At 38.0% G+C, this 16,804-nt stretch overlaps 1 protein-coding gene across 1 annotated transcript in view; it reads left to right on the top strand.

Moving 5' to 3' along the window:
- LOC122988777 (nardilysin-like) overlaps window positions 1-16,804 on the top strand; it is a 33,647-nt gene that overhangs the window by 10,805 nt on the left and 6,038 nt on the right. Inside the window, exons 8-25 of the mRNA XM_044361392.1 lie at window positions 316-438; window positions 1,257-1,314; window positions 1,709-1,782; window positions 3,087-3,156; window positions 4,361-4,438; window positions 4,903-5,023; window positions 5,581-5,639; window positions 8,857-8,911; window positions 9,447-9,551; window positions 9,868-9,991; window positions 10,364-10,450; window positions 10,679-10,798; window positions 11,906-11,957; window positions 12,441-12,591; window positions 13,651-13,778; window positions 14,138-14,300; window positions 14,615-14,646; window positions 16,216-16,354. Of these exons, the coding sequence (XP_044217327.1) occupies window positions 316-438; window positions 1,257-1,314; window positions 1,709-1,782; window positions 3,087-3,156; window positions 4,361-4,438; window positions 4,903-5,023; window positions 5,581-5,639; window positions 8,857-8,911; window positions 9,447-9,551; window positions 9,868-9,991; window positions 10,364-10,450; window positions 10,679-10,798; window positions 11,906-11,957; window positions 12,441-12,591; window positions 13,651-13,778; window positions 14,138-14,300; window positions 14,615-14,646; window positions 16,216-16,354 (1,739 nt within the window). The remainder of the gene's footprint in view (window positions 1-315; window positions 439-1,256; window positions 1,315-1,708; window positions 1,783-3,086; window positions 3,157-4,360; window positions 4,439-4,902; window positions 5,024-5,580; window positions 5,640-8,856; window positions 8,912-9,446; window positions 9,552-9,867; window positions 9,992-10,363; window positions 10,451-10,678; window positions 10,799-11,905; window positions 11,958-12,440; window positions 12,592-13,650; window positions 13,779-14,137; window positions 14,301-14,614; window positions 14,647-16,215; window positions 16,355-16,804) is intronic.

The raw sequence follows: 16,804 nt of genomic DNA, 5'->3' as shown, positions 1-16,804 counted from the left end.
TTAGGGGTTGGGGTTAGGGTTAGGGGTTGGGGTTAGGGGTTAAGGGTTAGGGGTTAAGGGTTTAGGGTTAGGGGTTAGGGGTTAGGGGTTAGGGTTAGTTTAACCCTAACCCTAACAGCAGCCTCCAGATTTCTCTTTTTAAAAATAAAATAATTTTCCATCCTTAATGGTTATAAATGCTCCTAACTCCTAAATCTAAAGTGAAGGACCTTGCAGCTACAGCAACTTCCTGTTTTTAATGTGACATCACTGTTGAACATCTGCAGAATAGAATTTCTGAGATATTTGACATGTTGTTGTTGTCGTTCCCTTCAGGTAACGCTCAGACATTAAAACACGAGCCCAGAGAGAAACAGATCAACACCTACCAGCGGCTCCGAGACTTCTGGAAGAGATATTACTCCGCTCATTACATGACGCTCGCCGTTCAGTCCAAAGGTATTCACACTCAATCACCAGAGACTTTCACACTTTTGAATGTGTTTTGATAAGAAGACTGCAGTGTTCAGCTGCGTTTCTGTTCGGTGACTCACTCTACAGACAGCCGACGCGTCGTCAGTAAAGACTTCAGCTGTTTGATGAATGAAACGTCTTTTTTCTTTTTAGATCTTTACTAGTCGTGGGGCAAGAAATGTGATGTTTGTCACTGGAGGGAAACCAATGTTATTTACTATAATTATAAATGTTTAGTCTCCTATACGGTGGCCACGTTAGGGTGGCCACCGTATAGACGCTCAAGGTGCGTTTCCATCCACCTGTTTTTATTTTTATATTCTCATTAAAAAAAAATAAAAATCTCAAAATTACGCTTTGCTAAGGTGGAAAAGTTCGTGTATCGATTAAAAAATTCCTAAAATGAACTCATGTGACAAACATAAGCACCATATTTCCATCATGTTTCTAAATAGTTTTTCACAGTTTGAGGTTTGACTGGCACTATTTTAATGATGTCATATTGTTGAGCCCTTTTATAAGCAGATTACTGGAAGTTTAGTTGAAGTTTGATCATATTTGGATCAAGATATAGCTTCAGACTCAGCAGTTTGCAGGTTCTCTGTACCTGTAAATGTACAGATGTGTGTTTGCCTGCTGATATTTTCCTCTAGCGCCACCATGAGGTTGACATTTTAGTTCTTTATTGAAACATCTATAAGAAGAAAATATTGGATGTATTGCTGTGATCTTAGGTTCACACCGTCATGTTCCCCAGAGCTAACAGCGTTGTTGTTGTTGTTGTTGTTGTTGTTGTTGTTTAGAGACACTGGACACTCTGGAGCAGTGGGTGAGAGAGATCTTCATCAAAGTTCCCAACAAGTAAGACGTCATCACAACTGAAAGAAACACAGACTCTCGCTCGCTCCGTTTGTGTGATTATGGTCTCGGGTGAAATTCGCCGGATTAAGTTTACGTTTTGATCCATTCTGGTGTTCATTCCAAATATTTATGTTATTTTGTTACAGCTTTACTGTATGATGAGGAGTATAAATGGTAGTAAAAATCAGGTATAAATACATATACAGATAGTTTTGTGACATTAAATGAAACAGATAGTAGCTTTACGTTAAACCCCAGGTGTTTACTTTGATATTATGTAGTATAGAATTGGTGCAATATTGCACAAAATAAAATGTAAGAAAGATAAACGGTGATAGTCGGAGGGAAACAGAAGAACAAAGATGAAATCTGTATCATGCTTGTTTTGTTTCAGCGGTGAACCTCGACCAGACTTCTCTCCCCTCCAGCGGCCGTTTGACACCCCGGCCTTCAACAAACTCTACAGAGGTCAGATTTATTATTATTATTATTATTATTATTATTATTATTATGAATGAGTAGTAGTTGTAGTCGGTGTAGTAGTAGTAATAACAATGGTAACAGTCAACAGTGTCCTTGTAAAATAATTCAAAGATGTAGTTTTGCGTATTTTAACCCATTAAACATCTGTCTCATGATCATGATTTTCTTTTTATTTAACCAGGAAGTCTTGAGACGTGACAGAAATGGCAGCATATAATAAATAGGTGTCATAAAGTTACATTAAAACACATTAATTTACAACAATCCAACACAACAAAACAGAACCTGAGAAACAACTTTCCTATTTAACACAGTTACATTCCTCATGAAACATCTTTTAATGTGAAGCTTTGAATACATGATATGAGGGCAGTGTTTCCTTTTCCAAGCTCAGGCTGCATAATAGGAAAAGTTCAGACTGTAGGAATACTGAAGATTATCCATCAACATGATGATCTGGTCTGATCTCACAGAGGTAACCAAGAAGTTTACCAGTGATGGCCTTAAAAATCAAACAGTACATATCAACCTGTTTTAACATGCATTAATTATAGTGATGAGTTCTTATTCCAGCAATCAATATAAAACGCAGAGATCAATGATAGAGTCAAGCCTGTAAAGTAGTGAGTCTGACACAAGCATATACAGGATGTCACCATAATCTAATCCATCTTCCAGCCCAGCAGTATGTAATCCTCACATCCTCTACTTCCAACTTTTCAAATATGAATGTTTTGTGGTCTTCTAATGAATATCTTTGGATGGACTGTTGGTCGCACAAAAACGAGACGTCAGACTGACCTTTGAGAAACTGTGATGAGCACTTTTCACCATTTCATGACATTTTATAGACCAAGCTAGGGCTGCACTTAACGATTATTTTCATTATCGATTAATCTTCCAATTATTTTTTTGTCTGACCAAAACCTAAAAGTAATAACTTTACTATAACATTTGATTCATATCACATTTGAGAACCTGAAACTATCAAATGTTTATTTTTCCAAGCAAAAATAAGGAAAGATTAATCAATTATCAGACTAGTTGCAGATGGATTGTTTGTTGACTGACTAATTGTTGCAGCTGTGGACTAAACGATTGTTGGAGAAAATAACTGACAGATGTATTGAAAGCTGAAACATCAGGCTTTGATTCGGCACAATGCTGTTTGAATACAGAAGTCGATGAAAGGAGCAAGTCTGAGCAAAGCCCTCCTCCTTCAAGAGTTATCAATAATGAAAGTAATTGTCCGTTGCAGCTGTATACATGTGTGTTTGTGTGTGTTGCAGTGGTTCCTGTGAGGAAGGTTCATGCTCTGACCATCAGCTGGGCCGTGCCGCCGCAGGGAAAACACTACAGGTGAGTCACACTGTAACGATCATCTAACGACCTCATGCACACTGTCAGCTGATACTGAGACCTGCAGAAACACTGAGGCAGCTGTTTACAACTACTGACATAAAAGTCATCACATCGAAACATCCTCTCAGGAAACCGGCAGCCACGCTGAACAGAAGTTTATTGTCATGCAAGAACCTCTCCTACAAACAGAATCATTCTTAAATGATTTAAACTCATAGGGAGATTGTGGTGTTTGTGGTTAACATCTCACCTGCTAGCTTCCTGCTATCTTGTCTCTCTGTAATAAAAACTGATTTGCAGGGCAGAAAACATGCGTCCATCGACAACTGGGGCTCATTTTGAAGAACAAACATCTACTGATTAAATTCAGCTCATGTTTCTCCAAATCAAAGTAACAATGATGGGAAAACACTGTAGGTGGTTGAAGTCCAATACTGCATATTTTGCCTGAAGAGAGAAGCTATATTAACAGTGAAGCCGATTTAAACATTTCTTTTGGCAAACAAAATCTTTACCATAATCTCATCAATCAAATATTTAAAAAAAAAAAAAGCTCTCTCATGCTTTAAGCTGTATTTCATTTAGGGCTGCAGTTGTATTTTAGAAATGTCCCATCACAACTTCTCAGCAGCCGAGGTAACATCCTTAGATGTCATACTTTGTCTGATCAGCACTGCCTCTCTCCGGGTGCCAGCTGATGCAGAGCAAATTACAGAAAATCAAAAAAGTATATCAGCACACATCAGGATACCAGGAGGATTACATGAAAAAACAAAAGGAGCGAACTACGCGTTTCGTATGTTACGTTGCTTCCTCCCAAGAATATCCCAAAAATATTTAGTTTGCTATATATATATGACAAATATATTTTGAGATACTGGAACCTGAGAATGAGTAGAATTTTTAAACTTTTTGCTTGAAAAATGACTGAAATGAGTCATCAATTATCAAAGTAATTGCTGATTATTTTTCTGATGATTGGCTAAACGATTAATCTACTAATTGTTCGAGCTCTAATATCATTCTGATCTTCATTGTATCATCAATCTTAAATGTTTTATATCTGCGATGACGCCTCCTCAACAGACGTCTTCTTCTAGAAGTCTGTATATTCACAGTTCAGCAGACGTCCAGATGAGTCAGACCGCTGCCTCCACTGTGACATCGTCTTCACTGAGTCTGTCTTTGTGATTTCTGTCAGAGTGAAGCCTCTTCACTACATCTCCTGGCTGATCGGACATGAAGGAACCGGCAGCATCCTGTCTCTGCTCAGGAAGAGGTGACAGACAGAAAATATACTCATCAACTGTTAGTGAATAAGTCCAGCAGGGCCGCAACTAACAATTGTTTATCTTATTGATTAATCTGTAGATGTAAATCTGTAAATGTCAGAAAATGGTGAAATATTTCAATCAGTGTTTCTCAAAGCCCAAGATGACATCCTCACGTCTCTTGTTTTGTTCAGTTTGCTGTCATAGAGGACTAAAGAAACCAGAAAATATTCATATGCTGGAAGCTGGAATCAGAGAATTTGGCCTCTTTTTTTCTTAAAAATGACTAATTGATTACCAAAATAGTTGGCCATGAATTTAATAGTTGACAACTGATTGATTAATCGACTAATCGTTGCAGTTTTAAAGTGCAGAGGACTCGTGTGTGTGTATAGATATATATATATATATATATATATATATATATATATATATATATATACTGTGTGTGTGTGTCTGTGTGTGTGTGCAGGTGCTGGGCTCTGGCTCTGTTTGGAGGAAACAGTGAGACGGGCTTCGACCAGAACACCACCTACTCCATCTTCTCCATCTCCATCACCCTCACCGACCAGGGCTACCAAAACGTCTATGAAGTAAACACACATACGGCTCTTGACACTGGATAAAACTTACAAATGAAATATACTATTAACATCAAAATAATAAACAAGTTTTCTTGCTGTTGTCATACTATTGGACATCAGTTACAAAGTCCAAACCAGGACAGTGATTCATTTTTAAACATGATGTCAACATGGAGAACTAGTAAAGCATTTATGGATTATAGTTCATGCCTGAAAGAAGCCGTTGAAACAACAGAACTGTCTGCAGATCACTTTATCTTTAATTGATCACCAAACCAAAGTAAATGTATCGATTGAGACCTTAACTTGTGGAAAAAACATATTTCCTGATAGAAGGCAGGCAGAAGAGATTTCAGAGGCAGCATCTAGTGGCCGTTAGTGGTACTGCTTCTCTGCACTGGCTGCATCTTCCAGACATGATGATGATGCTGGTTTTAGTTTCAAGGTCGCTCAGCTGTTCAAATGAGGTCACTAACAAATAAAGATAAATGTTAATAGTTGTTTTTTTTATTTCTAAATGCTTTAGTTTCCTTCCCTCACTCAAAGCTTTTCTGTCCTCTGTGCAGGTAGTTCATTTGGTGTTCCAGTACCTGAAGATGCTCCAGACTCTGGGCCCTCAGCAGAGGTCAGGCTCCACACACACACACACACACACATACGCACACACACACGTACACACACACGTACACATACACATACACATACACATACACATACACATACATACACATACACATACACACACACACACACACACACACATTTTGAATTCAAGATTGCATCTCTACAGTAACAAAAAACACTGTCAGAAACCTGGTCAAGTGTTTCCTGCATTGAATTATTAGTATCCTGGTTGAATCATCAGTAAAAAAAGATGAACAACTGTGGCAAAAAATATTTCTTTGAACACAATTCTTTGATAAAAGTTGAAGATATAAGACAGCAGGAAACATCCAATCACTGAGCTTCAGATTCTGTTATGTGTGCTGCCAACAGCGACAGCAGGGAAACTAAAGATTACCCTGCTGAGAAAACTGAAAACACAATCTGCAGCTCGAATCAATTCACTGTTACATTTTGTGCCAATTGTGGATGACTTCAGTAACCATGGCAACACATTTTTTTTCCCCTAAATGAAATGCAGTAGCGTTTGATTCGCCTCTCTGACTGGCTTCTTCTCCATAGAAACGGCAGCGGAGGCTCATGGGTATTGCAGTATTTAGAGCTGTCCATCAAAATGTCAAACAAAACTGGTGGTCATAATATAAACCTATGTGATTGTTAGATTATCTGGGAGAGTCCTGAGTTTATTTAAGTAACATTGAGGAGATCGATTAAGGAAAACATTTTAGATGTGAATTCAAAATGGAGAAAAGCCCCTCACACTTTACAACTCTGTAAAGCTGTGGTCCGTCATACGAATATGTTTTCAACTTCATTAGTATCAAAACTAGCGTTAATGTCTATATTTCTTTATTATTGTTCCCCTAAAGATCCCCTCCAGACAAGACATATAAAAATACTCTGTGAATAGAAATTTGTCCATTTTGTCCAAAATCCTTCTCCTTCATGTAAAAAAAATCTGAATCTATCAATATATAAATATTGTTCACTTCAAAAGATTACCTGCTGGACACAAGATGTTTCCTTTGGAGGCTTCAAGTTTCCACATCACACTTGTGTAAGTTGTAGTGCAGGGAGACTTTAAACACGACATTGCTTGACTTCTCACCGTTTTGTGATGTCACATCCAGTTTCTCTGTTTTCTTTTCTGGTGGACATGAAATCTGTCTTACCAAAATGAGTTCAGATGTCACTGCGTTATTTTAAAAATCCAGTTTCCACAAATCAAACATAAAATTAAAGCTGCAAGCAGCGATGAACGGGCCCTCGTGCCTCTGCGTACGTCAGGCTGCAATGCAATCGAAGGTCTTCTGTCAGGGACATGTAGATGTCTTCAGAGCTGTTTTCACACAGTGCAAGAAGGAGATAAACATCACTTCCTTTGTCCACTATTTTGCCTGCTGCTGGGGCTGCTTTGCTGAAATTTCGTAGGGGGCGCTATTCAGTCAGTTTGCATCACTGATGGAATATTTTCATGTAGACGTGTTCAGGCCGGGACTCTTATCAAACATGTAAAGTTTGGTGCAGACTGGAGCATTTACAATAAAGTTATAGCAACTTCCTCTGTCATGGCGAAACATCAAATCTCAACGGTGTGAGGATGAGAATTTACTGCAGGGTGAGACATGTCTGTCTTGCTCAAACCTGTGTCATCAAAATTATGCAAGTTTTGGGCCCATTCACTTGAATTTCAATTAGTTTGTGTGTAAAACAAATTAATTTCCTAATTTTCATCAAGTCTATTTTTAGAAAAGTAAAGACTTTTAACCCACATGACCTGGTCAAAGTTTGATTGACATGTGTACTGTCAGGTGTGTAGAGACAATAAGTAACTGCAGCTGGACACAGAAAAATACTCATATATTTGAATGGAGAGTGTGAGTGAACCACTAGGTGCTCGGGCCTTAATAAAGGAAAAAACTGCAGTACAGAGCCACAAATTTTAGTTTTGATGGTATTTTTCTGCAGCACTTTATCACTAAACTGTCACTCTCACTCCATTTTTTCCCTTCCCCTCATAGGTCATCCTCACTACTGAATTATACATATAAGACCTATAATTATTGTAAAATAAATGATAATAACACCAAACTTCATACAAAGTTTGAATATAATGTACTGTATGTATATAGGCCTTTCTGCTGTATCCTACAAAAATGAGCTGCATTCAACCCCCACACCAGTGGCGGCTGGTGACTCAAAAAATTGGGGAGGACAGGAGGAAAACCAACATACCGCATCAAACTATATCATTGTCCCCCACCTGATGAAATCAGAGGGGTGGGGGGCAATTTTATATGCCAATAAAACAATTTGCTTTTAAAAACAAAAACCCCTGAGTGGTGTAAAGGCTGCTTCTTTAAAGACATTTAGCATATACATATTGTTTCTAAACAAAGAAGAGCTCATTTTAGCCATGGACTGGTTCAGATGTGTGATTTTACCAACAAAGTGAAATTCAAATTTATAGTATTGTTCTGTTGTGACACAGGTTTGAAAGTGGTCAGACTTATAGTTTAGACATCAGAAGCCTCTGTTTGACACAAAGTTCATGCCTCCCCATTGTTTTGCATTGTAAGGGTGATGTGGCACTGCAACTTTCGGGGCTTATAACATCCAAACCGTTTGAGTTATTACAAACTTTTTTTCAGCACAGTGTCATAAGTCATGTATCAAAGTTTGAAATTGATACCATTGATGCCCTCGGAGGAGATAGCGTTTGTTCGGGGGCCAAAATTGAGGCAAAGTCTTATATTGACAGGCTCATTGCAGACTTCCTGTTGGATTTAGGTCAGGGGTGTCAGCGTATGATTTGTAGGTCTTGATGAGACTAATTGAGTTTTTAGTTCGATCTCTCTACGACATTCCTACGGGCCATGGCGGCCATTTTAGTTACATAGGTGGCGCTAGAGAGCACATTTTGGCACTTTGTGGGTTAATTTTTACATTTTATCAAATTTTTCACCAGACCTCATGTGCGTGCCAAATTTGAGTTTTTGAGCATGTTTAGGGGGTCAAATTTAGGTGTGAAGTGGTGGAATAATAAGAAAGAAACAAACAAACACACAAAATACAGGCCCTAAAAATGTTCTTTTAAATGAATCAAGTAAATGCAGAAAGTCTACAATAATCAGAATTATGTGCATGTAAAAACACTCATATTTGTTTGAATGTTTACTTTAGTGTCTTGTTGCTCTGAGAACATCTTTATCTTCCAGGATCTACGAGGAAATTCAGAAGATTGAAGCCAACGAGTTCCACTATCAGGAGCAGGTACTGCAGCATAAATATTGTCTCTGAGGGGAAATTAATGTGTTTACAGCCACATAATGACGCAGCACACTTGTGTCTGTCAGCAGGTGATGAACAATCAGAGTCTGCTGTGTGCAAACGCTAAAATTAATCAGCTTCAGGGAAACACTTCATTAGCTGTGATCACTGAAGCTACAATAATAATAATTAGAAGAATAGAATTAATAGACTTCAGATTAAATTAGATCAGCCCTCTGGATATAAACAGTTAGTACTAATAATCCTGCATATGTGTGTGTAGCAAGAATGTTTTTCCCGACTGTGTTTCCAAGTAAAAAAGTTTGTTTATTATAATAAAATGACTAATAATTAACTGGGCAAATACAAAGTATATGAAGCTTCCACAAGCATCTAAGTAACAAACAAACACATGAAAACTTTTATCATTCTCGTTTGCTCTAATAATAACAGAAACGCTATTTGACCGAAGCTTTTATCAGCAGTTTGTGAAGGTGTTGAACCTGTGAACATCTCTCTTGTGTTTCTGTTTGATCAGACGGATCCGATCGAGTTTGTGGAGAACATCTGTGAGAACATGCAGCTGTTTCCCAAAGAGGACTTCCTGACCGGAGACCAGCTGATGTTTGAGTACGACATGGAGGTAACCAGGACCAGGACCCAGACTCTGATCCAGAATCAGCCTGACAACACACTCTAAACTCTGCAGCTATTTCCATTATCAGTTAATCTGCCAAATCTACCGATTGTTTTGTCTATAAAATGTCAGAAAATAGCAAAAAAAAAAATTTAATTAATTCATTAATTAATTAATTTATCTAAAGTAGAAGTGTAAGGTTTAAAAATATGAAATATATTGATGCTTGGGTAATAACATTTATATGGTGTCCTGTAAAAATGTGTGTATTTGTGTGTGTGTGTGTGTGTGTGTGTGTGTGTGTGTGTGTGTGTGCGTGCAGGTGATCAGTGCTGCTCTGTCCCTGCTGACTCCGGACAGATCAAACCTGCTGCTGCTGTCACCAGAGAACGAAGGTCACTGTCCGCTCAGAGAGAAATGGTTCGGTACCTGCTATAACATGGAGGGTACGACACACACACACACACACACACACACACACACACACACACACCTGCACACACCTCCACAGGACGGACATCTATATTATATTGTATTATAGGTAACGTAGCAGCTTCTTGTTTTTAGCTGCGTCACTTTCATCGGTTAACATGTTTTGTGAACTGGAGCTTGTTTTCTGCTGCATACTGCGAATAATTCTCTCTGCTCCGAGTGTCATCCTGTGTCCTCGGTTCTCCTGGTTACCTTGGAGACAGAATGAGACCTTTTTATTCAGACCAGAGAACTGAATAAAAGGGTCTGAATTCAACACAAAATAGTTAAGGAAAAAAAGAATTTATATAACTTTAAAGTGGGATATGTTTGTTTTGTCTCGTCAGATATCCCAGAGGAGTGGACTCAGCGCTGGGCAGGAGACTTCGAAGTCAACCCTGAACTCCACCTTCCTGCTGAGAACAAGTTCATAGGTCAGCACAAACAAACACACACATTCAACAATACTGACTGTCTGGAGGGAAATTTAAATTCACATGAAAATCTACTTAAGTGTACTATTTATTATTATGTAAAGCAACAACCAGGAGCTGAATAACATATTTATATTCCATCAGTCTGTGTAAACATATTAAAAAAATGAGGCCAACATGTTTAGCAGCTGTTCGATCAGCAGATTTCTTCTCTTTTTCCTGCTGAAGCGACGGATTTCACTCTGAAAGCGTTCGACAGTCCAGAATCAGAGTTTCCTGTGAGGATAGTCAACAATGACCGAGGCAGTCTGTGGTACAAGAAGGACAACAAGTTCAAGATACCTAAAGGTGGGTACAGTTCATATTGTCAGATAAAGCTGTGCACTGTGAGGGATGTTTGTTGTTATTTTAGCACTAAGATGAACATTTTTTTACCAATTATCAGTTCATCTATAGATCGTTTTCTCAATTAATGCCTTTTTTAAATGCCTAAAGATAAAGAAAAATACCCGTTGCAGTTTCCCTGAACCCAAGTTGACAGATTTTAGTTTGTTGTTTTGTTCGAGCAACAGTCTGAAAGCAAAAGATATTGAGTTCATTATCAGAGAAAACTCTTTAAACCAGTAAATATTCACATTTAAGAAGCTGAAAAAAGTGAATTCATGGTATTTTTGCTGAAAAAAATGCTTGAAGGATTGATTAATTAAAATTGCAAATCGTTCTAAACATTTTTATAATCATTTCTTTAATCAGTAATTGTCAGCTATGACAAGGTTGTAATGGTGGCGGCTGGATAACTGGGGATTATAGGTTTCATAATATCAAAAGTAGTTTATTTAAAGGGAATCTTTGGTATTTTTCAACCTGGATCCTATTTTCCCATCATTTTGTGTCTAAGTGACTAACGAGGACAACAGTCTTTGAAACTGGTCCAGTACTGAGCGAGAACGCTTCAGCTGGCAGCAGACAAACAGGCTGCAGTGTAATCCAGCGGCCCGTCAGTGGACGTCCACTACAAGTGTTTTTGCTATTGACAGGATCAGATTGTTATTATAAGTGTCAGACAACAGTATAAAGAACCATACAGAGAAATAATGTTTGTTATTGTGTCTCACCAAGTCTCGCTCAAGGAGAAGTCTCGTTCTGAAATCTTGCGAGAGTTGAGTTGTTGCAGAAATCTGATAAATATTCAGCCATGACTTTGAAAATCTTTTCGAACACTAAACTACACTTTCTGTCCTCCAACACATCAAACTCTGTCATGGCTGAATATTCAGCTGCTTTTTTTGTTTGTTTGTTTGTCTCTTTAACTTTTTTTTGGTGAGATGTCTTCATGAGCCCTTTTGGGTTTTTTACACATTTAATGCACTATGAGCTTTTTTGTCTTGTCATTTGTGCAAATAAATAAGATAAACTAAATTTAACACTATGATTGTGTCTTTCTCTGTCTTTCAGCTTATATTCGTTTCAACCTGATCTCCCCGATGATTCAGAAGAGTCCTGAGAAGTAAGAGACCATCGACACACATGAATGTTGTAGTGACCTCTTTGCAGTCTGTAGGTTTTCTAAAACAAACAGAGTACATCCACTTTCTCTGTAATAAGTCTGTTTCCCAATCATAGACAAAAGAAAACATAATATTCATTTACAATCATTACTGCAGGGTCAAAAACTGACACAGCAACATCTGTGTCAAGTAATCCCTTGATTATATTAACCTCTGCCTAACTGACAGCAGCACTACTCCCCCTAGTGGTGGAAAACAAACAAAACATTAACAAAACATGGCTCTAAATAATGTGAACTTACTGCTGATAGATACACTTCAGTTTAACAAAAATACATGCAACCACCTCTGCTTTTTGAGAAAAGTTAAACATTATTTGCATTTAGCTAACTGCTGTGAACATTCATGGAAAATGACTATAGTCATTCTATATATAGTCAGAGCACAGTCTGCTGTGTTTAACTGTGCTGATTCTCCTTCAGTCTGCTGCTATTTGACCTCTTCGTGAACATCTTGGCTCACAACCTGGCAGAGCCGGCATACGAGGCCGACGTGGCTCAGCTGGAGTACAAGCTGGTGGCCGGAGAGCACGGCCTGGTGATCCGACTGAAAGGCTTCAACCACAAACTGCCGGTGAGTAAACACACACACACACACACGCAGTGTTTTAACCACTGTTGTGTAAATATTAGGAGATAAACAGCTGGTGCCGTTAATTCTCCAGTCGGTGCCATTAAACTGTTGCAGAAGAAGACACAAGGAGATGACGTCAATAGGAGAGCAGCAGTTAAAGTTCAAACGATGGAAAACATGATGGAAATGTGACATTTCTGTTTGTTTCATGTGTTCATTGAAGGAACGTTAGAGTCTCCTCATTTCTCAAAAATCCTAAAATCCAGCTGAGATTAATGAGCGACTCCCACCTTCTCGTAGGAGGCTGAGAGCATCTTAAGAAGCTCCACAACTTGCAGGAACAAAACTACATGTTTTCATTGAAATTCTCATTGTTTTTGTACATTTTTAAGTCTATACTTTTAACATGAACCTTTAGAAAGTAAAACTAAACCAACACACACATAAATTCAATAATTGATCTGCCAGTTTGTTTCATCAACGTGCATAAAAACAGCTGGACGGAAACAATCTTTGATGATCATCATCCGCTGCTGGAAATAGTCCCCAACAAAAACACTATTTCCTCCTGTTTGTTTGTTTGTTTGTTTGTTTGTTTAAAACAAGAGATGAACTAACATGTTATTGGTTTGTCAACAAGTCTCGTGCAGGATTTGAGACACATTTGGATAAACAAGCCTCATATAGGTTCCTAAAAACTGACATTTTATTGACTACATTAACAAGTAATGAACATATTGTTGTTTTTTTTAATCATTTTGAAATGACACTGATGTGAAATGATTGTTTGTTTACATTGCCATTTCTAACAAACACAGTAAACAAGCAGAATTGGAATTGTGATGAAAAATTAGAAAACCTGCAAAAATGAAACTGTGAAAAAAAAGCTGAAACTAAAACCAGGAGAGACGTACAGGTCAGAGGTTTCAACCAAGAACTAATTATGATGGTTTGAAAATAAAGAAATACTGTTGAAACACAGCTCAGAGTCAAAGACATGAACCATTAATTACTGATGAGGGAAGAGATTCAAACACAATGACTCCTTCCGTCCTCCAGCTGCTGTTGAAGCTGATCGTGGATCATCTGGCCGAGTTCACTGCTGAGCCGGGAGTCTTCGCCATGTTTTCAGAACAGCTGAAGAAGACCTACTTCAACATCCTCATCAAACCAGAAAGACTGGGAAAGTACGTCACACACACACACACACTCATCTCTATGGAGTCTTTTTCCATTTTGATAAACAAACACTGAAATAAACTCAGTTTATTTTGCCTGAAAACTGCAACAAACCTGCAAAGTTTCTGGAGTTTTGTTGTTTAGTTCATGTTTTGTTAAAGCAAACTTTCTTGCTGGGTCTTCTTCTCTGTGTGGTTGTTTTGGTCTGATTATTGTGTTCAGATCTGCCCTGAACCAATGAGGAACACCAACCAGACAGAACAAGACATGGAGGAAAACACCCAAACTCCTGAATGAAAGCACAGGAGAGGTTTCAGCTGTGTTTTGTCTTTAAATGCTACACCGTCCCTCTCTCTGCTGTCTGCAGGGACGTTCGTCTGTTGATCCTGGAGCACTGTCGCTGGTCGGTCATTCAGAAGTATCAGGCCGTCATGAAGGGTCTGACCGTCGATGACCTCATGACCTTCGTCACCGGGCTGAAGGCGGAGCTGTACACTGAGGGACTGGTGCAGGGAAACTTCACCAGCACGGTGAGACACGCTGAGATTCAGGGTTTAGGTTCATGGGTTCAGATGCCTCCAACACAAAACAATAGAGGTGAATGAAAAGTAGTTTGTGGTGTAAACAGCATCAAAAAATGTGATAAATTCAACATCAATTTTACTTTGGATAAAACAGAACAGTTTTCATACAAACTATTCTTCTTCTTTACCTCGCTGGAAACAGGTAACTGTTCACAGCGAGTCTGTGGATTATCCAGACTTACTGACACTGTCTCACACACACTGAAGATGTATAAAAGTTTTTACATTTGTAATCTCATGCAGTTTGTTTCCTCCAACAGGAGTCCAAAGAGTTCCTGCAGTACTTCACTGAGTGAGTATCCTGCTTCAGTTAACTGCAGTAACTGTGGAGACATGAATAATATTTCAGGCTGTTGAAGAAAGAAACAAAAAGTAATAACGTTGTTTAGTATGTAGGCCTATGAGAATTAAATTTATATAACAAGATAAATATAGAGAAATATAGATGAGAATACACATCACGTCAGCAAACACTTTGAGTACTTTACATTCAGTCAGCTGGAAGTTTGATGAAGACGATGACGAAGTTATCCTGTAAAATTTTTAACAGCCAAAACCTGAAGTCTATCCACATTTACATTTAATTTTAAAACATTTTAACCGGGAGTCTCTTGAGATGCATCGTCTCTTTTACAAGGAAGCGTTTCCACATGAATTTTATCTAGTAAATTATTCCAAAAGCAGATTGCGCAATATGTTTAACCAAGTTCAGGGTAACTGGAGGGGTAAAAAAAGAGATCATGAATGATAATAAATGGTGTTTATAGTGAGTCTGATGTCTGCATATACAGGATGTCACCATCATCTAAAACAGTTCAAAATGTGGACTGAACAAGATGATCAATGTTAGTATGAAAGATAGTCATCCAGACATCTTCCAGGATATTTATATGTGGAGACTTTTTCTAATTCAGTTTCTTCTGAGGTTTTAAGATTGTGCATAAATTTGTTTTAAGGTCATTTTTAATTAATAATAAATATAAAAACTTAAATCCAGGTGATCTACAGTGAAGGTGTGACAGGTAATGATGGCGTCAGGAGTCTCTGTGACATCTCCCAGTATCCAAACTGTTTAGTGTTTCAATCAACACAAAACTTAAAGTTTAACTAAATGACTTTAGTGCTTTTTAAAGTAGAACTTAATTGTTGACACTTTTACACTCATACTTCTCTAAACTGCAGCGTTAAACTATGATTCATGCATTTTGCAAACACAAAATGTGTTCTTTAACAGAAGAAAGAAATCCTCTGTTTCTTCTGATAATTGATTATTTTTTATCAAGCAAAACGTTACTAATATTTGGAGACTTTTCTTCTTTTCCTTTTCTTCCAGTGAGATTTATTGAATATCTTTTGGACGGTTGTTCAGACAAAACAACCAACAACTTGATGCCACATTGTGCTTTAGATAATTCTTTTTTATTATTATTATTTCTTATAGGCCAAACACTTAATCAATGAAGAAAATATTCAATGAGTGAAAATAATCAGCAGATTGGTCAGTTGTAGCCTTAGAAAATATCACTACCATCAAATATCAGTCAATATATTTGAAACTAGTTGAACTTTTAATCAGCAACTATTCTGATAATTTATGAGTCATTTAAGTCGTTTATCAAGCAAATTTACTGCTTTTCTTTGGTTGTAGATTAAAATGAATTTAATGTTTTGGATGTAATGATGTCACCTTGTGCTCAGAGCTTATTGTGAAGGCATTTTTAACTGTTTTCTGATGTGTTAAAGACAAAATGATCACTACATTTAATAAATGTTTGTTAGTTGCAGCTGTAGTCCACATCACATCCTCAACCACACAGCCAAACTGGTCCCAGTACAGACTGGTCTATCTCTGTCTCTGCAGTAAGCTGCAGTTCCAGCCGCTGCCAGCAGAGGTCCCCGTGTTGTTCCGGGTGGTGGAGCTGCCTCAGAAACATCATCTCTGTAAAGTCAAGTCTCTCAACAAGGGAGACGCCAACTCTGAGGTCACCGTCTACTACCAGGTGGGGAAGACGGATCACCAGATTTCTTTGGCGGATTTTAAATTTTGATGTTTGTGTACCTGCAGTGATAGATCTGAGAGAGGTGTAGAGCTTTAACTTGGCTTTTATCACACACTTATTCTGGTTTGATGCCCTTTTTTACCCTTTTATAATTATATCCTCATCCTGTATCTGCAGTGTTGTAATTTTTAGTTGTTTTTTTTTTTAACTGTTAGACTTTTGCCTTTGCTTAAAAGAGATGGAACTTCTCTCATTGGGCCACAAGATTGAATAAAAAGTCCCCACACTGACCTTAAAGAGAGTTGAGAGATGACAGGAAACGAGCGGAGAGAGCGAGTGAGAACGACACGTTACAAAGTCTGCTGCTGGAATCAAACCACGGACGTTGTGGTTATGTATCATATGTTAACCAGTAGGGTACTGGGGAGGAAACCTAGCTGCTGTACATCA

The sequence above is a fragment of the Thunnus albacares genome, chromosome 9, assembly GCF_914725855.1.
Source record: "Thunnus albacares chromosome 9, fThuAlb1.1, whole genome shotgun sequence".
NCBI classification, from domain to species: Eukaryota; Metazoa; Chordata; class Actinopteri; order Scombriformes; family Scombridae; genus Thunnus; species Thunnus albacares.
The sequence above is the reverse complement of the archived record's forward strand: the minus strand, read 5'-3'. Positions and strand labels throughout refer to the sequence as shown.